The sequence below is a fragment of the Dreissena polymorpha genome, chromosome 8 (assembly GCF_020536995.1).
Source record: "Dreissena polymorpha isolate Duluth1 chromosome 8, UMN_Dpol_1.0, whole genome shotgun sequence".
Taxonomy (NCBI): Eukaryota; Metazoa; Mollusca; class Bivalvia; order Myida; family Dreissenidae; genus Dreissena; species Dreissena polymorpha.
Window position 1 is genome coordinate 87,727,371 of NC_068362.1, and position 25,984 is coordinate 87,753,354.

The 25,984-nt window shown below is 35.6% G+C and overlaps 2 protein-coding genes across 5 annotated transcripts in view; one reads left to right on the forward strand and one right to left on the reverse strand.

Annotated features, from left to right (window-relative positions):
• Window positions 1-13,278, reverse strand: part of LOC127840875 (HEAT repeat-containing protein 4-like) — a 124,028-nt gene extending 110,750 nt beyond the window's left edge. For 3 of the 4 annotated variants that reach the window (XM_052369306.1, XM_052369307.1, XM_052369304.1), the window contains exons 1-5: window positions 13,219-13,278; window positions 9,878-10,847; window positions 9,148-9,288; window positions 8,427-8,566; window positions 5,853-5,867 (exon numbers count right to left, since the gene is read on the reverse strand). In XM_052369306.1, coding sequence (XP_052225266.1) covers window positions 5,853-5,867; window positions 8,427-8,566; window positions 9,148-9,288; window positions 9,878-10,794 — 1,213 coding nt within the window. In that variant the 5' untranslated portion in view covers window positions 10,795-10,847; window positions 13,219-13,278. The remainder of the gene's footprint in view (window positions 1-5,852; window positions 5,868-8,426; window positions 8,567-9,147; window positions 9,289-9,877; window positions 10,848-13,218) is intronic. The other variant, XM_052369305.1, reaches the window with a different exon arrangement.
• A 32-nt stretch (window positions 13,279-13,310) lies between these two features.
• The window catches only part of LOC127840876 (fibronectin type 3 and ankyrin repeat domains protein 1-like), a 62,035-nt gene continuing 49,361 nt past the window's right edge, over window positions 13,311-25,984 (forward strand). The window contains exon 1 of the mRNA XM_052369309.1: window positions 13,311-13,491. Coding sequence (XP_052225269.1) covers window positions 13,437-13,491 — 55 coding nt within the window. The 5' untranslated portion in view covers window positions 13,311-13,436. The remainder of the gene's footprint in view (window positions 13,492-25,984) is intronic.

Consider the following 25,984-nt stretch of genomic DNA (forward strand, 5'->3'; position numbering starts at 1 on the left):
AAAAACATGTGAAAATAAAAAATGGCCGCTGATGAAAACCGTGAGGTCGAAAGCTTTGGCAAAAAATAAACACAGCGTTTTTGTATAAATAATACAAGGCTAATAGAGACTTTGTTATATATATATATATAAAATAAAAAAATAAATATAATACCCTAGAAATAAACCAAAATGTAATAAGTGATACAGAAAGAAGTAAAACTACATAACTTAATCAAAGAATCACAATCAGAATCCTTTATGTGGTATATTTATCATTTTAAAGCACTGAATTGAACTAAAATTGTCTAATAAACAGGGTTAATATGTCATATTACATTATAATACATGACTAAAACAAACAAATACAAGCCTCAACTCTTTCAGTGCGGGAACCGAATTTTGAAGGCTTTTGCAAACAGTTTGGATCCAGATTAGACGCCACAAAACGTGGCGTCTCATCTGGATCCAAACTGTTTGCTATTCTGATAGTTTGGGTTTTTTTTAATCGAAGAAATGCTAATTGTAGAAATTAAGCAGACGACATTTTAGCAGACGATAAATTTCCCAGCATGCAAAGGGTTAACTATGCACATGCACAATAGCATCACACCATTTATTTATGACTGTATCTGTGTAAATGGCAAAAAAAAACAAATGTTAGAGGTTCTTATTTCATTGGAGGGCATTTCAAATCCAATATTATAGCTTTTTTGCAACATAAGTCATCCATGGAAAGAGGCAGCCAGAAATTACTATCCCCTTGTTTGAACACAAATTATATTGATTAATGTCTTTGGCTTCATGTTTAATGGCAGTTATTTAACTTAAACAGTTTTTATCTATTTGTGTCTTGTTCTGAGAAAACTGGGCTTAATTCATGTGCGTAAAGTGTCGTCCCAGATTAGCCTGTGCAGTCCGCACAGGCTAATCAGGGACGACACTTTCCGCTTTAATGGAATTTTTAGTTTCAAGGAAGTCCCTTCTTACCGAAAATCAAGTTTTGGCCGAAAGTGTCGTCCCTGATTAGCCTGTGCGGACTGCACAGGCTAATCTGGGACGACACTTTACGCACATGCATTATGCCCAGTTTTGTCAGAAGAAGACAAATTTAATAAAATATTTGAGCCTTTCTCTGGGAAAACCAGACTGAATCCACCTGCGTAAAGAGTTGTCCTAGATTAGCCTGTGCCGTTTGCAGAGGCCAACCATGGAAAACACTTACGCACATGTATTTAGCCCTGTTTTCCCAGAGGGGCGCTCATTTACATTTAGGAAACATAATTCCATTTTGGGACATTCCATTTTCAGTATTTTAACAACCCCCTTGAAAATGACAATGCAAACAACACATCATGAAAGCAGTCTGCATGCTTGCAATAATAACAATGCATCAATTCACTTCAAGCATATTAGTCCATGAGTAAAGCAACAACAACATGGGACAAAACTGTCACAAAACCAGGTTTTCAATTTGAAAAAAAAGTCTGACAAGAGCACCGCATAACGGTTGCCACGCTCGGCTGCGGGTGCATTTTAGAAAAAATGAAAGCTTGTCTGAATTTTAGAGGTCACAGTGACCCGACCTTTGACCTAGTGACCCAAATATGAAATATGGGTGTGGCGTGTAGAACTCATCAAGCTACACATGAAGTTTCAAAGTTGTAGGTGGAAGCACTTTGATTTTAGAGCCAATGTTCAAAACCTTGACAAAATGTTAAGTTTTTAGCACGACGCGGGCTACGGACACGACGACAGACACGACGAGCTGACTATGACAATACCTCGGGTTTTCTCCAAAAACAGTCAAGCTAATAAAGGGAGACAGCTCAAACTGAACTTATTGTTTATAATTAACCTCCTTTGTTTCAAAATAAATCTGTTTTTAGTCGTGGCGACCTTGACCTTGGAGATTCTTTCATGTGACACACGATGATGGTGAACAAATGTGCCAAATGATTTTAAAATCTCACAATGAATGACATAGTTATGGCCCGGACAAGCTCATTAATGGCCATTTTTGACCTTTGAACTCAAAGTGTGACATTGACCTTGGAGATATCGACGCAATTCTTTAGCGCAACAAACCGTCTAATGATAGTGCCAAATGATTTCAAAATCTCACAACGAACTACAAAGTTATGGCCAAGACAAGCTTGTTCCACCCGCCCGCCAGACCGCCTGCCAACATTCGCCAATCTTATAACCAGTTTTTTCCTTCGGAAAACCTGGTTAAAAATGTTCCATAACTGTAACATCGGTCAGGGCTAAAATAGTGCATGCATTCTTGTTTTGGAACAATAAATTTGTTGACAAAATATCGGACACAAATACTTGCAAAAAAACACAAGCCATGGCAATCTGGGACTAGTTAAATTAAAATTAATTTAATCAAAAATTGTACGATTTCCATACACAAACCTACAGGAAGTGATATATTATATATATGTCAGCAATATTTCCAGTCTACGTAAAAAATGACACTTTATATATATATATAACATTAAGTGTGACCTTGACCTCATTATACACAGGGTTTAAATGCTTCATGACCTCTCTGAAAGGTGAAATGTATTGAATGGACATTTAAAATGGAACTAAGCTACATTCTCTAAAAGTTCCATTATTTTTCTTTTTTAGCAGTAAACTTTATGTATGTCCTTGACCCCTGAGGGATGGACACATGCCTTGCATGCAACAAATTGACACAATGATTAATTTAAATATCTGAGGAAAGTTGAAGTTTCAGTCTTCTTTAGGTCTCTTATACCCATATTTTAGCACTGACCTTAAATTATGACCTGAGCTAGAGTATTGTGTGCGATATGTTGACTCTAACTGTAAAAAAAGTTGGGCAAGTTATTGTAAAATTGCCCAATGAATAATTAAGTTACAGACTAAACCACGTTATTATTTTCAAAATTGACTGTCCTCCTCAAAGTTAGACCCTAATCTGTAAAGCCAGAGCTTGGGTTTAACATGCTAAATGCGTTGTCAATATGGCAAAATTTAGTTTAAACCCATTTATTCAAGCTTGATTGCATGGAAAAACATAGGCTTTAATTGAAACCCTCCGTTTCCTGGGACAAGAACCAGTACTTGGTGCCTTCATGGGAGATCAAAGGAACAAACCCGTGACCTTCCCATTGCTAGGCAGACACCCTATATACTACGCCACAGCGACCTTAATGTTAACATTTGTTGTAAGATGTGTTACAAATGTCTGGTGAGTTAACAAAAATATGTTCCGCACAAGCTGTAATATACCCAAATATGATCTTTGACCTTTTATGTGTGATCTTCACCTTTGAATTAGGGACAAAAAAGAAGACATGGGTCTTAAACACCAGGCACCATGTCCACATGGTGAACCTTAATGGTAAGTCATTTTAAGTTTTCATGACGAATTATATACCAGAGTATAGACAAGCTGCATTATAACCAAATTTGACCTCTGAACTCCTGAGCGTGACCTTGAGCTTTGAGTTATCAACACAGGTTTTACAGGCAACGCTATAAAGTTATAATCTGGGTACGCTATATTATGCCAAAACCGCTATTTAGAGCAATCGGCAAGTGGACTCACCAAAAAAGCTTATATCACACTCATACTTAAGCAATGTCATACTTCCAATACTACATCTTACATTTAGAAGCTATAAAATACAAAACAGATATAAATACACTGAAATTTTTATTTACTCTTGCTTTTTTTTAAACTATCATTTTTGTCAACCAAAAACAATGAACCAAAAATAATTCAACAAATCAATTCGCAATTTACTTATATCTAGATTGACATTATAGTTTTCTGATACTTATAATGTAATTATAAGCATACAGTATTTTATCAATGAACAAAGTTCTCAGGTTCCATATTTTTAAAACTCCTGAAATAGAATCTTAACTTTATTTATGTTGAAATGTCAGGGCATATAAGGACCGATTATAAATTTTCGCATGGCAGAGACCGAATGAGCTTTAAGCAAGCATTACTGGTTAGATGGTTAGGCCATTCACATACAACCACGTATAATGAAAGACTCCAAAATATGATGATATATGCAGTAATTGACAGCCATTTATTTTGAATGAACAAAAAAAGATTATTGTTCAGTAATTTTTTAAATTACTTTGCTTTTTCCAAGCAATTAAATATAGTACATAGGGTGTTCAAATATTTTCCTTCTTAAATGTAAGAGTTCCGCAGTCGGAGACATATGCCCCTCCCCCAAAACAGGGCTTTGAACTAGTGACCCCAAATTCAATATTGGTCATCTACTGTCCAAGGCCCATGGGCATGTGAAGTATCAAGCCAATTGGTCGATTCGTTGATGAGTTATTGATCGGAAACAATTTTCACACTCATTGTGATAGTGACCTTAAACTTGGACCTAGTGACCCCAATTTTGATAGGGGTCATCTACTGTCCAAGGGCAATGCGCATATGAAGTATCAAGCCAATCAGTTGATTTGTTCACGAGTTATTGATAGGAAACGCTTTTCCCACATATTATGCCAGTTACCATGACCTTTGACCTTGTGACCCCAATTTCGATAGGGGTCATCTACTGTCCAAGGCCAATGCACATTGAAAGTATCAATCCAATCAGTGAGTCAGTTGACGAGTTATTGATCTGAAACAATTTCACACTTAGTGTGTAACAGTGACCTTGACCTTTGACCTAGTGACACCAATTTCAATAGGAGTCATCTACTGTCCAAGGCTAATGCACATGTGAAATATCAAGCCAATTGGTCGATTGGTTGATGAGTTATTGATCGGAAACCATGTTCACACTTAGTGTGATAGTGACCTTAACCTTTGACCTAGTGACCCCAATTTCAATAGGGGTCATCTACTGTCCAAGGCCAATGTACATGTGAAGTATCAAGCCAATATGACAATTCGTTGACAAGTTATTTATCGAAAACAAACTGGTCTACGGACAAACAGACAGACAGACCCACATCCAGCAAAACAATATACCCCTTCTTCTCAAAAGAGGGGCATAATAAAATGAATTTACTAACAAAACTATAACATTTGGAATAATCTTACAAAATCCTATCATGGAGAAAGGAAGTTGAGAAAAAGGCCTAAAATATTATTCAAACCAGTGTCCTATGAATAAACAAATCTTAAGCTCTTAATTAACCGCCCTGGTTTTAAAAACTATATATTTTGTTATACGTGTAGTTATGTATGCATAGATCTACTTTCTTTTCTAAATTGCTGATTTTTTTTCTTCTGAATTTTTTTTTTGCAATCAGTGGGCAAGTCCCTTTAAAGTGGCAGGTGATTGGACATACAATTCCTAATGCTAATATTGATTTGTATTTCCCAACAATAAGGAATTCTGATTACACCTTTACCAGTTAGATATGTATTTGGAAGCATGTGTAGTCCCATAGAAAGTTAAGTTTAATTAAATACCTTTCTTACTAAATTCAAGTTTGAAAGGCTTCATTTCCAACCCTTAGTTACTGATGAGCAGCACACAGCATAAAACCTGAACAGACTGTGAGTAACTTGCAGTCTGTTCTGGTTTTATGCTGGTTGCAAAATCCATTTTCACTTTGCTTCTTATGGGAGAAAGGGTTAATGATTAAAGGTAACAAAGTAATAAATTCTCATCAAATGTGAGTTATCAATCATAGTATAATGTGCATGTGAAGAAACACCAAATAGCAGGAGTACATGACTCAAAATTCCAATTGGATTGGTTTGGGACCTGATACAAAAGCAGTGACAAAAAATGCCAGTCCAGTAATATTCATTTCAACCATATCAGGCTTCTTGGTACATGCTATATGGTCATATTTTGTAGAGTCTTTTGACAAATATGTTTTACTCAACATATAAAACAAACCCTTCATCTGTGAAACTGAAAATATCGTAAAGATTTTTACATCATTGACATTTATGGTTATAGCATAGTAATATGGGCTGTGCTCTGTGAAAAAGGGGTAAAATGCATTTGCGTAAAGTGTCGTCCCAGATTAGCCTGTGCAGTCCGCAACACTTTCTGCCTTAACTAGATTTTTGCTAAGAAGAGACTTTCTTAAAGGGATCTTTTCACGCTTTGGTAAATTGACAAAATTGAAAAAAGTTGTTTCAGATTCGCAAATTTTCGTTATAGTTATGATATTTGTGAGGAAACAGTAATACTGAACATTTACCATGGTCTAATATAGCCATTATATGCATCTTTTGACGATTTTAAAACCTAAAAATTATAAAGCGTTGCAACGCGAAACGATTGAATAATTTGGAGAGTTCTGTTTTTGTCGTTAAATTTTGTGAAACTACGAAGATTGCTTATATAACGTATAAAATACATCACGTATATGTACACGGCGGAATAGCTCAGTAGGCTAAAGCGTTTTTACTTCAGGACTCTGGCAGGGCTGCAGGGGTCACTGGTTCGAAACCTGGTCCGGGCAATGTTCTTTTCCTTTTTTTAATTTGATTCTTGATTTTTTACTGTAGCTTTAACGATCCAATGTTTACATTTATCGATATAAAGCATTTAATGAATAAGTTAAAAAATGCCAAAATCTGTGAAAAGGCCCCTTTAAAACAGAAAATATCATAAATATCAAAAAATATCATTTTGGACTGCACACGCTAATCTGGGATGACACTTTACGCACATGCATTTAATCCTCTTTTCTTAGAGCATGTCATTCCCATATTTCCCATATGCATGTCATTGACTGCAAAACAAATGAGTCATGCTCTGAAAAATCAGGGCTAAATGCATGTGTGAAAAGTGTTGTCCCAGTTTAGCCTGTGCAGTTTGCACAAGATAATCAAGGACAACACTTTCTGCCTAAAATGAATTTTTGCAAAGGAGATACTCAAAATAAAGTATAACATATAATTGGAAAGTGTCATCCCTGATAAGCTAACTGCACAGGGTTATCTGGACAACACTTTAGGTGTCTTGTATTTAACCGTTTTCTGAAAGCAAAGCTCAAATGTAGTCATGTTGCATAGTCTACCGATAACAGACTGATAACAAGAGCACCGCATAGCGGGTGCCACGCTCGGCTGCGGGTGCAGTTTTGATTAAATGAAAGCTTGTCAGAATTTTTTTTTTTAGAGGTCACAGTGACGTTGACCTTTGACCTAGTGACCCCAAAATGGGTGTGTCATGTAGAACTGACCAAGGTGCAGCTACATATGAAGTTTCAAAGTTGTAGGTTGAAGCACTTTGATTTTAGAGCCAATGTTCAAAACCTTAACAAAATGTTAAGGTTTTAGCACGAAACGGACGGCGGACGTCAGATGGCGGAATTCAGACGACGAGCTGGCTATGACAATACCTCGGGTTTTCTCCAAAAACAACCGAGCTAAAAACAGCCTTTATCGTTGGATTGCGAGCCATTCATTGAGCCACTTTCTGGGCAAACTGGGCTTGATGCAGTCCGCGCAGGCTAATCTGGGACAATGCTTTCCGCGTGTTTTTCATTTTTCATTTAATGGAAGTCTCTTATAAACAAAATTCCAATTGTTACAGAAAGTGTCCTCCCAGATTCATCTAATCTGGGACGACACTTAAGCACATGCATAAAGCCCTGTTTTCCCAGAACAATACTTGATTTATAAACAGATCACAGAACTTGGACATAAATTCACAATTAAACTGCCATGTGGTTTCATCTGAACACCATCATCTGAAATGTATAGCACTTTGACATGGATAGAAAACTACATTAACTGATAACAAAGGCTATGGTAAGGCTTGAACTTTTACTGAAATAAATCGAGCTGTAATTGAAGAAAAAGGGACTTAATGCATGTGCATACAGGGTTTTTTTTGGCCAAATTATATAGCCGAAATTCGTCTATGTTCCCAATCCCAAAAAGTATACTTTTTTCCCAAAATGTGACAAAAAATTCCCAATTTCCAACAACAACAATTTTTGTTTTGTTTTTTAGAAACAAGTGTCTAATGCGTATTTTATCTAAATTTTAATTCAATTACATCTAACAAAGTATTATATGATTTTGTTCTTTTAATTTGAATGATTATAAAGAGTTGTATCAAATTTAGTATTTCCCTAATCAGTGGACTTTTCGTGTGGAAAAAAAGGCTAATAAATTTATTTTCCCAATGTCATGAAAATGCCGATAAAATTCCCAATTCCAATTAGCCATGGGCTATCTTCCTAAAAAGTGGAAAAAAAAACCTGGCATAATTTCGTCCCAGATTAGCCTCCGCAGTCTGCAATTTTGGACTGGATTTTTGTGTGGAAGATACTTCCTCTAAACGAAATATTCCATGAAAACGAAAAGTGTTCTTCTTGATGAGCCTGTGTGGACTGCACAGGCTAATCTGGGACAACACTTTATGCACATGAAGTAAGCCCAGTTTTCCCAGACGGCGGCAAAATTAGATTTGACTGTTAAGATAATGATAGATATATGTAGTGAATACCTAGTTCCTCTTTAACTTCATGCTTCTTGGCCCTTCTTAGACCCGCAGGCTGTCGGTAGAAAGGGGCCTTGTTGTCGTCTGAATAAGGGTCAACTGCCCGGGGCTCATCTTCCTCTAGATTGTAAACCCTCTGAAGTAACCTATCAGAAAATAAGAAAAGTTCCGTTTTAAACCATTTTTATGCATGTCAGAAAGGTGGTGTGTGTGTGTGTTGATATTGTTCAAACACGTCATACTTTCAAATATAATACCTTTTTAGGAGGGCTTTTTTGATATTATAAAATATAAGTCATTTTTGGGTAATCAAGAAATTGACGTTCAGAATTAGTCTAACTGTACAAGTAAATCAACATCAAGCTTTAAATGTGATCAGGTGATGTGTATGTGTTGATAGTCTTCAAAGACACGATCCATTAGAGCATCAAAGCTTCGAAGGAAGCATCAGTGATGTTTTACAAATTGTGTCATCTTGGGTTAACCTTGTACAGACAGAAGAACACACAAATTACACATATGCCACCAAGCATCTCCAGATTCTTGGGACATAAAAAAAACATCTTTGGATAGCTATACACAAAAAAAGGGGGTGGGGTGGACAATGCAATAAAAGTATCCAGACGCTGATACGTTCTTAATACATGTGAAGATAAGGGTAAAACAATATATTTGTCCAGTTTTTTTAATGAACACAAACGCTAAAATTCTTGTAAAAATTACTTACGTAGTTTCTTTCTTTCTCCACTTTTTCTTGGGTATCTTGGCTTTTTCTTCCTCCTCTTCACTGTCACTTATTTCCTCCCGTATGAGGTCTGTGTGTTCAGGCACTCCGTACCATTCTTTCACCATGTTTTCTAGCTTTTCTCTGCAAAAAATTCTCATGTATTACCCTTTCTTGCTCAGATACCAGCTTTGATACATTTTCAGTCCCTTATACATTAAAGTAAAATTTAAGACCTGTTGTGATTGGATGCAAGGTTTAAAGGCTTCATTTCTAACTGTAAGATACTGATGAGCAGCAAACAACATACTACATGAACAGCCAGCAAGTAACTAGTAACTCTGCTTGTACGCTGGTTCATGCATGTAGCAATTTTCAATTTGCTTCTGAGCAGGAAAGGTATTATAAATTTGCTAGATTTAACAACACATTATCTGTTTTTACTTTTTCACATTAGGTCATTTTACATTATCCTGCAAACTTCGATTCTGGACATCTTTGGGAAAACGGGGCTTAATGCCTCAGCACAGGCTAATCAGGGACAACACTTTTCACTTTAACTGGATTTTTGCAAAGAATAGACTTTTTTTAACCCAAAACTGGAAAACGCAGAAAGTTTAAGCTCTGATTAGCCCCATGCAGACTGCACACGCTGTTCTGGGGCAACACTTTATGCTTAAGTTAAGCATTAAGACCCGTTGTTCCATAGCTAGGCTTTATTTTAAAATCCTACCTCATAGCAGTTCCAGGTGCAGTTTTTTCATATACAAGATGATTTGCAGTATTCATACTCAAAAGAGAAATGACATAAGCATCCCAGTTATTTCCTTGGCTCTTTTTCTTTTCCTTCTTATCTTCGTCCTCTGCCTGGATTTCTGCAGCTGTTCTCGAGTGTGATTTAGATGCACTAGACCTTCCAATGCTCGGCCTTGGAACACTCAGAGATTTCTTGTCTTTTGCTTTGTCTTCAGCAGTTTTAGATGGTTTATCTGCTTTATCCAGTTCAACTCTACTTGTTTTTGAAGGTTTGGTTTCTGTTAAGAAAAAACCTCCTTCTCTAGGCTCTTGTTCCTCTTCTAAACTTTCTTTAATTGTGTCCTCCGCAATGGGCTCACCTCTTTCTAAAGCCCTGTGTTTTTCAATGATTCTCTGCTGAATTTCCCGAAGCTGTTCACGCTTTAGTGCTTCAATATGCATCTGCTGTGCACGCTCTGTAATCTTTCTTCGTAGCGGTTTCAAATGGGACTTGGTGGACTTTGTTAAGTAACAAGGCATGTGGCGATTATCACCGCCTCTAGCATTGTGCCTACCGACAGGAAATTTTGTTTTTATTGGTAGTTTAACAAGATCACCGACATCAAAAGCTTCATACATATACTTCTCATCATAAGGCAGTGCATGAAAACATCTCTCTTTCACCACCTCCTCTTCGAAATTTAAGTCGAAGGAAACCTTTTTCAGATACTCTTTATTTATTGGATCTTTTGAGTCATCTGTGGTACGGAATACGATAGCGTCAGGCGCATATCTGCTTGTCTTCTGTCCAAGTTTTAGATCTGAATCTTCTGAACCAATCTGAGGCATCTTGACGCCCGCTGCACACGGAAACAGCAGTGGTGTCTTCAGCCTCTCTGCAGTAGATGCAGACATCCTTGTTGTTGGCTCCAAGTACCAGCAGTGTCAAATTACATCAAAAGAATCAACTGAAAATAAATTTGTGTTATTGTTATTGTGAAATATGAATTATTGTTTTTAAAACATATGCCTAACTTATTAATAATAAACTGTTTAAAAAAATGAATTTGTAGGAGATTTAACTCAGTTCTTTTTTACCTTGGTGCGAGATTAAGAACTTGAAATATACAGCGGCTTGGAAAACTAGTTTTTATGTTGTAAAAGTGCCTGTGAAGAGCATGTACCAGTACCCAGCCCAAGTTCAAGCTCAGGTGTACTTTGAGACTGTTTTGCCAGCCCACACAAGAAACTTTTGTCTTTTTATATACAATTTGGACTTTTGGTCAATTGGGAAACTTAATAATTTTCAGTTAAAAAAAATCTGAAGATGTTTTAGACAAGTAAAGCCTATGTGCAGTAAATTAATGAGAAATGATGTACAGGGATGGAAATTAGTGGTTGCCCGTGAGCCCTGGGCCAGTACATTTTGGCCTGGGCAACTCAAATTCAAAAGTTAGTAGTCCGGCTGGGCAAATTGCTTTTGAGCTTGAAACAATTCATTGCAATTAAACATTTAATAAAAGTGGCGTCTGTGAGTTAATAATTAATTTAATAAAATTCATTTATCAAAGCCAATGAAATTATTAAACTCAGACTTATGACAAAATACTGAGACAGTTTGTCAATGAAGCAATGTTGTTGTTGAGTTAGCTTTAATTTTATATAAAGTAAGTCTTATATACACATGACACTACATGAACATGGCACTGGGCTCGTTAGTCTTTAGCTGGGCAACCAAAATACAAAAGATGGTTGCCCATGTGGGCAACCAATTGTAAAATGTTAGTTTCCATCCCTGCAATGTATATTTGCTGGAACAACTGGTTGGCCGATAACCATTAAAGTGGTAGACACCAGAAAGTTTTAATTTGAGTAAATTTTCATGATTTGGTTAAGAATATAATATTTAAACATTAAATATGTTTTGCTACTACAAAGCCTTTAAATTATTACATATGCATAATTTTAACAAGAAAATGCATTATAGATCGCGGTGGAGTAGTCCATACGGTGTCCGCCTAGCGATAGGGAGGTCACAGGTTCGATCCCCACTGTGGGAGCCTTGTTTCGATCTCCTCCAAAGACACCAAGTACTGAATCATTGAATAGTCAAATTGTGTGGATGGGAAGAAGAAGTGTACATGTCTTGTGACAGTTGTGTGCATAACAAAGTTTTCTTGTGTATCATGTATGTACCTGTTATCGAACAGCACCTATTATCGGACGTTTTGTTTTGGTTCTGTATGCACATGCGCAAAAGTGCGCGTGACGTCACATTGATAAACAAATGGTCACACATGAAGTCCATGACCTACTTGCCTACTTAGCTTGAAACAAATGCGCTGAAAACAGGTTATAGGAATGCATTTATTGTTATTTAAACGGTTTATGTGTTTTTTGCTATTACTTTTTGCATGCATTTATCAAAACATGCATTTGCACACCAAAAAGCATATTTCCATTGGCAATTATGATTGCAGCAGACGCAGATTTTTCCGAGGAGTCCGGGTCACTTGATAGTCATGTGACTTTGTATATACTGGAGTAGTATTTATGAAATGTCGGGTAATAGCTCATGATTACATCGGCCGCCATTTTGTTTTGTCTGCTAGAGGTGACAATAACCAGGGAATCATTATAATGAATTTTTGAAAGATATTTGCTGGAAAACTTTACAAATAAGTTATTCAATGATTGAATTGTTAGTCATTTGTTAAAACAAAATGTTTTTGTCATTTTAAGTGTTTCAATTTTAACGTAATTTCTTAGGTGTTTGATAACTGGTTCGTCCACTAAAAACAGCAGAAAATGCTTTGAAATTGAATCAAAGCATATTGAATAATATGTTAAGCACATCGATTAATATGTGTTTGCATTTTTGTGGGCTTTTAAAGATTTCATTTTTTTAAATTCAAGGCATTGAATAACTGCAGTTTAAGAATAACAGTGACACTTATTGTAAAAACTTGCAAGTTACAGTGAAATTGACCTCTTTAAAATTCATCTTTAGATCTGCAATTTGTTTAAAGTGAGTTTATGCCAGTAAAAAGATAACATTTTGCATCAGTCTACAGCTGTGATTTTATGTCATGTCCTGATGGCGAAGTTAAAAACGACTGAGTGATGGTCTTTTCTTTCATGTTAATTTGTTATGTTCCCTAACCACTGTATTGGTTTGGTATTGTACCAGTTTTATTGGTTTGGTTGAATAATTTCACTTCTTGCGCAAATACCCGGTTAGTATTTACAAAACACATACAATCATATGTTTTATAACCTAAACACTGGCGTCTGCTATTAATTTTATTGAGTGTCAAGATTATGCTTTTTAAAATATACCTGATGTCCGCCATATTGTTTATGTTTCTACGACTACGACTGGTTTAGGTTATATTATAATGTACCTAGACGTTCTTTTGTAAATACTAGTCCAAACGCAGTCTGAAAATTCAAGGGAGGTCACTGCCGCTGAGCGTTCGATTTTTATTTGTTTGGAGATATTAAAACACGATTGTCGATCAAGTAATTTGTATCTGGTGTTGACAGTCTTATAGAACATGAAGGACTCAACAAATAATGCCTGCCTGACACAAAATATTGTCGAAGATATCGGTAAGACGCGTTCCTAATTGATTTGACAGTAAACTAGTATATTACTCGATCTGTTCATTTTTCGGACACATTGGTTACAGTAGAGCATCATGATAGGTATTTAAGGTCTTTTTTTATTTGTATAACTAAAAACTTTCATTATATATGTAACGGTACTGAACTAAAGCGGGATTGGTGGAAAGATGTGTGTTGGCCTGGTTAGCTCAGTTGGTATCGCTAAAGTACCTCTTCTCGAACCTCACCTCTTTTCGAACCCTTCATAAGTTTTACATTTTATGCGCATGTGCGCACGCGCACTACATCACCGTTTTTTAGTATTAGTTATTTGTTTACGTCGACTCGAGCGTAGCTGCAAATCGACAAAAATGCGTAAAAAACAGGTAGAATAAGTTGATTAATCATAAAACATGTAAAAATCATTGTATTTCTTTTCACATATGTAAGAAACAATCTATAAAAACATGACCATGGTCAAAACATGTGACTAATTTATTTTTAATGTTGTACACTGAAAGGTTCGAAAGCAGGTACTCATTGTTTGGGCGGTATTGATAGTTTTACATGATATGGATGTGCTGGAAACTTGCAAAAATCTGTTATCAAAAGAGGATTTACATAGCAATTACAGTTGCCAGTCATGAAGAAACAAATTATTTATCAAATATAGTACTTGTAAATATGTTTCACTATTTTCAACATTATATTTGATTATAATTGACGCGTAAAAAATTATGAGGTTCGAAAGATGGTTCGTCCATGATTGAGCATTCGCCTTGTAAGCGAGGTGTCATGGGTTCAAGTCCCGGACTGGCTGCACACTTTTCACCACCCGGCGACAATGTTGCCTAACGAGGGACCATGGCGGGAAACTGTTCTCCGTAGAACTTGTCCGTGGGTTCGTGGAGATCAGTAATTTACTTTTCTATGTCTCGAATTCGAGGATGAATTCCAACTTGGCAGGGGAATGTCATGGTACCCAACTAAAGCGGGATTTGTGGAAAGATTTCGAGCACTCACCCTGTAAGCGAGGTGTCCAGGGTTCGCCACTAACGGTGGTCCGGGGACCCGAGGCCCCCAGATTTTGGCGAGGACCACCAGTTCTTTCAAGCTGAGTGGTCCTCCGGGAACCCTAAATTTATAGAACCACTTTGTCTTGATCGACCATTTGAATTTTTTAAAGTGCCTCCAATTTTTAAAGAGCGGCGTATAAAAAAAATCGATAAAATCTTATCCGAAAATGTACTGCGAATCGAAAGCAAGCGACTAAGCATTAGCGGCCAGCGTCTGTCAGTTGTAAATAATGATTTTCGACAATGTAAGCGACCTACAGTGCAGAGAGTATATTGAAATCACTGAAGCGTGTAAGTGTTACAAACGGTGTTTTTACTGCTATTGTCAAGTTTTATGGGGGTTATTATCAGATTATCGGATTATTAATGGCTCCTTTATGATATTGAGCCCCCAATTAGGGCTGCTATTTCTTTAATCAAAACCATAGGCGATACGGCTGGCAAAAGATAATTTCTCCACAAAACACATGCCGGTATATACTTTTTTTCTACAGGTATTTGTGAGCATTTCTGTTTAATAGTTCCATTATTATAATGAACTTGGAAGGATATTATTTGATTAAGATACCAACAATTTCTGAAATAAAAAGAATATCGTTCACTTGGTGTACTATATTTCGGATATGTTAAAGTTCGGACATTTAAAGATAGTGACATGTATGTGTTTGTTTGTTGTTGATAGTTTGTAATAAAAATATGCTTTATGTTATTTCAGGCAACTAGAATAGATGGTGGTAATTATTTCTTAAAAGTTTATAATAAGAACTTCCGAAAAGCTAAGTTCTGGCGGCAAAGGGCAATGCTGAAGATGATAATGCTGAAGATGATTATGACAAGGATGACAATGCTGATGAAATTGATGAAATACATGATATCAAAAATTTACAAGACAAGGTTATGAGCTTTTAATGGGTCTGCTTTAAATGGCAACAGAATTGAATATAGGAAATAAAAATGTGTACTAGTAAGCTTCAAATGTATTTATTTGCCCTTAAGCCGAGAGTAGCTGTGTGTTGAAACAAGAGGGAACCCTAGTTTGGGTGAGGGCCACCAAAAGTTGAAAGTAGGGTTCCCTCCGGGTACCCTGTCAAAAAAGTTAGTGTCAAGGCCTGACCTGCCCAGACTGGCTGCACACTTTTCACCACCCGGCTGCAATTAAATGTTTTGACAATATTAATAATGAAGTGCACAATTTCAGCGAGGATTTCACCCAGTTGTAATCATCAGTCTTCTAAGTTACTGGCCACAATTTTTTTATATTTAGGAGTACACTGTAAGGACTGATTAGTGTGGTAGGTATAGTAACGCATACAAACTAACACAAAACCAGGGAAAAAATCAATTGATAGTGACATTTGGTTATTCACAATTGTTCGCATCTTCAGTGCCTTTGAGGCATACTCTTATAGGTTAATAAACTCATTGTTTAGTGCAAATAGATCAGGATTTTGCAGGAAATCACTCAACACTTTGATGTTAATATGCAATTTATTATTTGTACATGCTTTATGAAAGTTTTTTGCATAATTAATAAATTTCCCACTTTGGATGAAAACACTACTGATTTTTTCACTTTGACCGGTACCGGTACCTTTCCCAAAGTGATTGGGAAAAACGCTGTTGTGAACACTTGGAAATAAAAGTACAAGATTTTGTTTTGACTCATTAGTTGTAGACAAATGTATTAAGGTATTTTGAAATAAATTGGCACAAATGGCCATCATATCAAGATGAAATTCTGCATGCAACAACCATGCCACTCACTTTCAGCTCAAGGTCACACTGGATGATTAACAAATTATCAAAATAAATTATATATCATAACTGGTCACTTTCACAACCATGTCGCTCACTTTAAGGTCAAGGTCACAGTAGACACTTGAAATGTCTTAAGCAGGGATCATATTTTTGTCGGTTTTGTCGGTCCTAGACCGATTGAGGTCATGAAAGACCGATTGAAAATCCCAAACAGTCGGTCTGATTCTGTTTGCTAAAATTCCCATGTCATGAAATCGATTACACAGTGCACACCCTAATTACATTCTTATCTCGATTAGGTGTGATAAACCATTCGCTGCAGTCTCTAAACCGGTCAGGACCAGATTATTGCACGTCAGCCGACTAGTATCAGAGTTTGGCCTCAAGCAGCAAAGATTCGCGCGGCTGTGTATTAGTCACGCGTGAATAACCCCGTGTCAATATCAATCGATAATTTCACTGGCTTATAGCACAATCGGTCTGTAAGGTTTACTCATCCAGGATAAAATCGTTGACAGTTACTTTGGAGATACAAACCTCGATGTTATCCTCGTGGAAATTGTGCGTTTCATGCATGATACAGTAAACTGTCATATAAACAAAGAAGAAAATCGGATATTCTGCAATAATTGTGGGCGGACCTTATACACTGAAAGCACGCGCTGTAATTAAACAAAATATGCCGATACATTTTCCATCAGCGTAATAATTCGGCCATTAATAAATAAAAGTCGCGGATCTGATCGACAGAACAGCGGAAAGTTATTTTTATAGGCGGAACTTCACATAAGATAGTACACAAGAAAAATAATATACATTGTATAAAACTTCAGTAAAAATCGTGTTAGAATCGAAATAATTTGTGTTCTTTATTGTTTGTTGTTGAATAACCCACGACCGAAAGTTTAGATGCGTGGTTTCAAATCATTTAATCCCTACGCATCTTAACTATCGGCCATGGGTTATTTGACTACAAACTATAACGTACATGAATTATTTCTTAATTATTTGGTTGTGTTATTGTCAGTAACAAACCTACGCACAGACATTTGTATGGTTCAATGCATGTTTGTAAGCTATTATCAAGTTGACAACGATTTATAACATCGGTATAGATTTATACAGACTAATAATTTTGACAACGATGAAAAACAGTCAGATAAAACAGCACACGAAACAACCAATGTCAATGAAATAGCAAATGATAAAACAAAATGAGAAAACTCGTATGTTCCGTTTAAAAATAATGCCTAAGGGAATTTAACTTGTACATTTATTATACCATCTTCATGAATAGCAAAATCAATGGTATATATTTTAACGTTATTTGTCATGATTTCGGACACTTTTTCCCGATTTAAATCCGGACCGATTGATGTTGCGGGAAAATATGATCCCTGGTCTTAAGAGTCCATATATGTATGTACGGAAAGTTCATGTTTTGTGTCCTGTACATAACTTTGATTTGCCTGTAAAGAAATTCAGTACAAATGATCATTATATCAGAACAACTTGTTGCATGCAAAACCATGTAATTTGCTTAAAGGTCAATATCACTGCTAACACTTTTGAGCATATTTTTAATATTGCCAATAGATTTATTGTACTTTTTGGGATTGTGAATTTGATTGGCACCAATAATTATAATATCTATAAGAAGTGTCTGGTAAAAAAAAACTGTGTTGAGCATACATGCCAGAATTTTTTAGGTCCAAAGCGGGACATTCCATAAAAAATTGTCGGGACATTTGACCAAAAAGCAGGACACCTAAAACGATCTAGCATTCCACCTTTACTGTAGTCAGTATAGTACTAACAAAAACTCTTGATACTTTTATTCAAGACATAAAACATCTGATATGAAGCATGAAATCTAAAACATAACAATAACAGTTTTTTAAATAAGACAATAGCAAACAATGAAGATAATATTCATCTTTTTAGAGTACAAAATCTGGAATATTATGACAACAATACTCATTATATTACTTTCAATGGCAAACATTAACCCAGGGGAGGCTATCCAGTACACTGAAAGTACGGGTTACAGTAAACTATCAACTGAACAGTTACATCAGCTTGACACGGAATGCGCGGCCATACACATTTCCGAGGTAGGTTTTTGGTGGAAGCAAACCGTCTTTGTGTTCATTTTAACTGCCAACAACACCTCAACCGTTCTATGGCCCAGATTTTCCCTTTCTTCTTTCATTATAATACAACTATCGATAGCAATAAGCGACCACTATCTTGAAGACCACCCTGGTGTGAATGCCTGATAAAATCAATAATTAGCCGATAAATCGCTGATAAGGTGTCATAAACAACACTGGAACACCAGAGAAGTAGAATCAGATTGTTAATTGGGGGCAATAAAGGGATTAGCGGTGGTAAGTGTTAGCGAAACAGAGCTTGAATAGCGAATTTTATTGGGAACCTATAGACCTTACATCGTTTTGTACGAATGTCGGGACAAATCGTCTCATATCGGGACGCCGGGACAAAGGGCCCAAAAGCGGGACTGTCCCGCCGAGATCGGGACGTCTGGCATGTATGGTGTTGGGTGCTTTAAGGTCAAGGTCACAGCGGACACATTTCGTACATGGTCTTTACATTGTATTAGTGTGAGTAGATGTTCATGTTCTTTTTTGGGACTGGTGCATACATGCAGTAGAAAATGTTCACATCATTTGAGGCAAACAACACTCATTGCTAGTTTAATTAATCAAAATAACCAATATCCATGGGCTGCAAATTTGACAGAACTCAGGTGGAAAACAATAAATATGTCAAGTGAAGTGGGAAAACAAATAACATAACTTAATTTGGTTGGCTTTGCTAAATCAATTAGTTAATATTACATTTTTAAAGCTATAATCATTCCTATTTTGAGTAAAGTGGGCAAAAAAAGGCTCCCACATGCACTGTTATTTTTAATAAAAAATGATTTGCATGCCTAGAAATAACCAAATGTGTAAGCACTCAATCCCAGTGGTTGGCATAACTTGTATGATCATTATAGATTAAGCAACTAATCAATTATAATTACCTGTGACATCTCTGCAAAAAATAATGTTTTGAGAAATGTATATCATGGAGACCAAACAACATGACTGTATATTATGGTTTTTTTTATTCAGAACCTAGTATATAATCAACAAAAACATGGTATGTTATGAATTTGTCGCTTACACATGATCATATAGTCTTGCTTTTGGTATATATTAGTGTTCTCAGGAAGCACCAGCAGCCGGTAATTTCACCGGTAAAATTCAATCTAAATGCCGGCTATTTTCCCCAAAACAGCAATTGAAATCTATCTATCTATCTATATATACTGCCAAGCGCCCTTTAGAGCATTATAGGCAGAGGGACGTACATTTTTGAGTCCGTTTCCTGGGAAGAACCAGTACTAGGTGTCTATGGAGGAGATAATGAGAACGCTCCCTGAGTGGGGAGCGAACCCACAAACTCCCGATCGCTAGGCGGACACCTCATCCACTACACCACTGCGATCTTCGTTGCAAATACACCTGTTTTATTGCTGAGTCACTGGCTACTTTGAAAAAAATAATTGGCTTCTCAAACTTTTCTGGAGTACATTGATATATAGAATCAGTTGTTTGATAACAACAATAAAATGTACGTCTATTTTAATTTTATTTTCAATCCAAAACTCCATGCCCTCAATCCATTTGCAATGTGTAGGTATGCAGTCTTCATTATTTGTTTCTTTCCATAAATAAGGGAGCTTACTCATGTTGTCTTTTGTACTTTTTAAAATGAAGTTGTGGTTCTTACATTTGTGTTTAATACTTTGAGCATTTGGAAAACCGGGCTTAATGCCTATAGTTGCAGTATCGTCCCAGATTGGCCTGTGTAGTTGGCACATGATAAGCAGACAGGACAATTTGCGCCTAGACTGGATATTTGCTTTAATACTTCATGCAAGATGAAAGTGTAGTGCCAGATTAATCTGCAACAACAGGGATGAAAGTTCGTGGTTGCCCGTGATCCTGGAGCCAGTAAATTTTGACCTGGGCAACTCGTCTAATTCAAAAGTTGGTAGTCCTGTCGGGCACCTAGCTTTTTTAAGCTTGAAACAATTCAGTGTAATTAAACATTTAATAAAAAATGGTGACTGTGGATTAATAACTAATTTAATAATATTCATTTATCAATGCCATGGAAATGATTCAGCTCAGATTCATAGTAAGACATAATACACACAGAAAGTGTGTAATTTTTATTAGATACACATGACACTACATGTTCATGGTACTCCAGGGCTCTTTAGTCTTTAGCTGGGCAACCAAAATACTAGAGATGTTTGCCCGTGTGGGTAACCGATTGTAAAACATTAGTTTCCATCCCTGATATCTTGCATACATGCATTAAGTTCCATTTACCCAGGGTCAGCTCATTTCTGTAAAATGCTTTACTTTCTACACAATTGTTTCTACTACACTGTTGGATAATTAACAATCAACATTTCATTTAAGTTAAAAGTATAAAAGCAAATCCAGACCAATTACTAAATATGCATGGTGTCAAATATTTGTAATTTAAGCTATATTTCATAAATTTGTTCAAAACAAATTTACTCAGCAATTTCAAATGTGTTCTATCAGACATTTGACTATCAGTGTTCTCTTGTATGAACTAATTTAATTTTAATATAGAATTTTGTTTTGTTTTGTCATGAAGCCAAATGTCATTCAATTTCAATCATTGAATGTTTGAAAATGGATTATTGGAAAAAAATTACTAAAGTATACTATTGGCATATCAAATTTCAAATTTTGATTTTGCCTTAAGTATCTGGGAAACAGAGCACAGTTGACATGCTGGTAATCATAACTAAGCTTTTGATAACTATTTTCAACAGGGATGTATATGGGCTGTGCTCTGTGAAAAGGGCGTTTAATGCATGTCCTTAGCATGTTGTCCCAGATTAGCCTGTGCAGTTTGCTGCAAATAACTTTAAAATCTATTGATCACATAAGATGAATAAAAAATATCGCGTATATCTGCACTAGATGGTGATGGCACATGCCCAGGCTGGTCTATAGATAGTATTGTTGCATATAGCATAGGACCCATCTTGGCATTAGGCAGCTCATATTGAGTATTGATATAAATAATACTTGACATTTCTGTATCAAATACAAATTGTTTCAAACCCAGTCCTTGATTTCTTGTCAATATTTTATTAAAAGATTTTATGTTTCACTTGGAATTAATCCCAAAAATCATGCACAAATACAAGTTTTTAGCGCTTTAATAGACAGTCAAATACAAATTGTTTCAAACCCAGTCCTTGATTTCTTGTCAATGTTTTATTAAAAGATTTTATGTTTCAATTGGAATTAATCCCACAAATCATGACCAATGCTTTTATAGACACTTAATATTACAGCAAATTACAATGTCAATAAATCTTTGAAATCTTAAATGCCATAGGCTTGAAAGGCTTCGTCCACAAGGTATAACATGGATTGGAGCAGTTGTAAATTCTTTCATAGCAAATAATTTATGACATTAAGGTATAATGGTAAGAAATTTGAATAATATCTTTGAAGGGTAAAAAAATTCACCAGGGGTATTGATCCAAGGAAAAGTCAAGTTCTTTTAACTGTGACCGTCTATTGTAAACGCATTGAATTTGAATAAAAGACAGTTAAGTGTTAGTTTTCAATAGCGTGGTCAAAGTATGGTCTAGAACAGTTTTATGTTACAAGAGAATTTTATTAAGCTCACATAGTTAACTAATTTTTTTTCATAAAAAGTAGAAAGTGTTTGAATATTGGATTTGAACTTTTAATAACAAGTGGTCAATTAATGTATTCACGGAGTTTTTGCAGTTGAATGTGTTGTTTATTATGTAATAAATAATTTTTGTGAAGGAAAAAGTTGTCTTTTGAAAAGTGGAAAATATAATTTCTCTTTCTTATTATTGGAACGTTATACGTTTTTGTGCACCTTTTTATTGCTTATGATTCATTTGCTTTATATATTTTATATTTCTTAACTTTGGCTCAAAAAATTACCTTTTTTAGCATGCGTATTTAAAAGGGCATATAGGGCTTATAGTTATAGGGTATCCTAGAAAGAGATTATCATTTATTTAAGTATTAAACAAATGGTTGCTTTATACATGGAGCTTTTTTAAACAATCATTCCAATAAATATTTGTTTAATTATAGAATATTCTCCTGGGGATAGTTTTCACAGGTGGGGAAAAAAAGATAAAATCTATATGAATGAAATGTAAATATTAAGTACAGCTTTATCCATCAGCACTATTAATATGCATACTGCAGTGGTCTAAAATTCCCATGGAATCTTTGTAGTTGTAGATTTGAATCCCATTGAAACAGAGGGGGTAATTGTGTGACAAAGAAGACGTCCATGCCGAGACACGTACTTTTTCGCCATTTTATTCCCTTTATAACTTGTTTTAATTGTTAAGATATTTTTTCAGCCATATCAGCAAGAAATTGATAAGCGTTAATTTCGTTTTAATAATCTCTCCTTACCTCGACTTTACTCTCCGCGAATCTTCTAAGCGGATGCTGTAATTTTGTGTCCCACTAAGAAATTTTGCAGCGAGTAAAGTCGATATATATAGCTAATATTAATACAATAAAAATGCTAATCACTTTCTTGTGGATATGGCTGGAAAGTGAGTAGCATTTCAACAATTAATACAAGCAGCTTAATACAGGGTATAAAACAGCGAAAAATACTTGTCTCATCATGGATGTTGCCATCTTGTTTGTCACATGATGACTTCCTCTTCGAAAAAATGTATTTGAAAAAATGTTTATGAGAAAATTGTTTTTATGTTTTCCTAATGCTTTCATAAGTTTATCCTTGTTACTAGATTGCAGAATGTTTTTAAAAGAGGAAATATGCATGTTAAAACACATGTCTGTAATAGATGTTAACTCTTTCAGTGCTGGAACCGCTGATATGGAACGTGGCGTCTCATCAGGATCCACACTGTTTGCTATTCTGATAGTATTCTTTGGAAAAAATCAAAGAAAATGCTAATTTTAGAAATTCAGCAGACAACATTTTATCAGAAAACAAATTTCCCAGCATGCAAAGGGTTAATAGGTTGATATTTTCCCCTTTACAGAGGAAGATTATTAGGCTCCTTTACTGCTGTTGTGGCAGATTTTCTTCTCTGGATATAGTGATCATTAAAATCTGTGTCCTTTATGACATTGAATCATAAAATCCAGTGCATGTAGCACCATGGTTCTTAAGTGAATTCTGGAAGCCGCGTTGTGAATAATTGATTGGATCAATTAAAAATTAGACCCTATATGGAGAAAGAGTTTTAGTGTTCCATTAATTGTTGCACGCATATAGCAAAGTCTGCCATGAATTGATTACATTGATACCTTTGAGTCTTTGAGGCATTCCTATCGCATGGAAAAGTGAAGGTTTTATGTGGATCTAAACGTCTAGTTCAGACAGATTTAAGGCTTTTATAATTGGATTATATGTGGTTATACAGTACACTCCATGCGTTTTCCTTAATTTCCCTCCATACGCCGCGTGCAGTAACGCCGAGGGAGATTAAGAAAATTTCGCAATACGCGGCGTTTGCATGATTTGAGGCGGCCCTCGGCGTTGGCAACGCGGATAACGTTCAATTTAACTTAGTTTGACTTCCTGATTTTCAAATAAAATTACATTTATTACAAGTACATGTATATATTTATATATATATATATATATATATATATATATATAATATACCATTAAAAAAAACAACCAAGATAGATCGATCCCCAAGTGGTTGTAGAAGTAGTTGTATAGAAAACTCGTTGATTTACGACAAACAAAACTTCGTCTTTAAACTGATACTTACCAATTAAAATAATAACAGTTTGCAACATTGTTTTTATTTTGATAATTTAATCCAAAGTTTTTATGTTAGCAGGTGTTTTTTATGTCCCCCACTATAGTAGTGGGGGACATATTGTTTTTGCCCTGTCTGTTGGTCTGTCTGTTGGTCTGTTGGTCTGTCTGTTTGCGCCAACTTTAACATTTTGCAATAACTTTTGCTATATTGAAGATAGCAACTTCATATTTGGCATGCATGTGTATCTCATGAAGCTGCACATTTTGAGTGGTGAAAGGTCAAGGTCAAGGTCATCCTTCAAGGTCAGAGGTCAAATATATGTGGCCAAAATCGCTCATTTTATGAATACTTTTGCAATATTGAAGATAGCAACTTGATATTTGGCATGCATGTGTATCTCATGGAGCTGCACATTTTGAGTGGTGAAAGGTCAAGGTCAAGGTCATCCTTCAAGGTCAGAGGTCAATTATATGTGGCCAAAATCGCTCATTTTATGAATACTTTTGCAATATTGAAGATAGCAACTTGATATTTGGCATGCATGTGCATCTCATGGAGCTGCTCATTTTGAGTGGTGAAAGGTCAAGGTCAAGGTCATCCTTCAAGGTCAGAGGTCAAATATATGTGGCCCAAATCGCTTATTTTATTAATACTTTTGCAATATTGAAGATAGCAACTTGATATTTGGCATGCATGTGTATCTCATGGAGCTGCACATTTTGAGTGGTGAAAGGTCAAGGTCAAGGTCATCCTTCACAAGGTCAAGGTCATCCTACAATGTCAAACATCATATAGGGGGACATTGTGTTTCACAAACACATCTTGTTCTATACTGAACATGTAAACAAATGACTGAGGACCCTATTAAAAGTCTCGGAAATCTGTGTGAATTGACAGTTTGACGTTATCAAAGGAAAAGCCGCTTCCTGTCTGAATGCATAACTTACTCAAGTAAACATGTTCAAAGAATGCATAATAAATGGTTTTAATTGTCGGAACAAAGTCAATTCACTGCTCACTAAAGCTTTTATTTTTTCTTCGTAGGTTGGTTATTCCATTGCTTGCTAAAAGAAGGTGGTAACTTTTGAGTTGAGAGTTGCATTAAATATTCACAGTTGTGTTCTCGTTGCATCGACATTCAAAACAATGTTTACCAGTTATTTTGGACCAAATCAGCAGAGTGACATTCACACATGTTAATCCCTTTTGTCAAAACAACACATAACGCCAAACGCTTTATCCAGTTCCGTCCCGATGTTCTCTTTAATCAGTATACAGTACAATAACTGTTTCAATAATTACTATTCTAAAATACCGTAACGATAAAGATATTTGAATTGAAATTAATTTGGAGGAAATATAAAATTATTCGCGATATAATTGTGGTAAAAAATACCAAAGAAACTTTTAACCGAAATCAACAGAATTCAGTGTTCTCTGCACTACAAAGTTTGTATAAAAAAATCAATACATGCACACTTTCCACGCTTTCCACGCATAAACCTTGAACTTGTACATTGTAGCATATTTTTCGCACGCTTTTGTCGGGAAATATACATGATGACTGTATATTGGAAGCATTTGTAAACGTCGTGTTAACATAAAAAATCGGAAGCTTGTTTCGGATAACAAACGAGTATTCTCATTTGGAAATTAAACGGAACATTTATTCTGATGTTATATGTGTTATGAATTAAATATTAATTGGTCAAAACGCTTTACGTGTCGTATATTCTTATTGTCGACGTACCTGTGAATAAAAACATATATGAATTGTTAATACAAT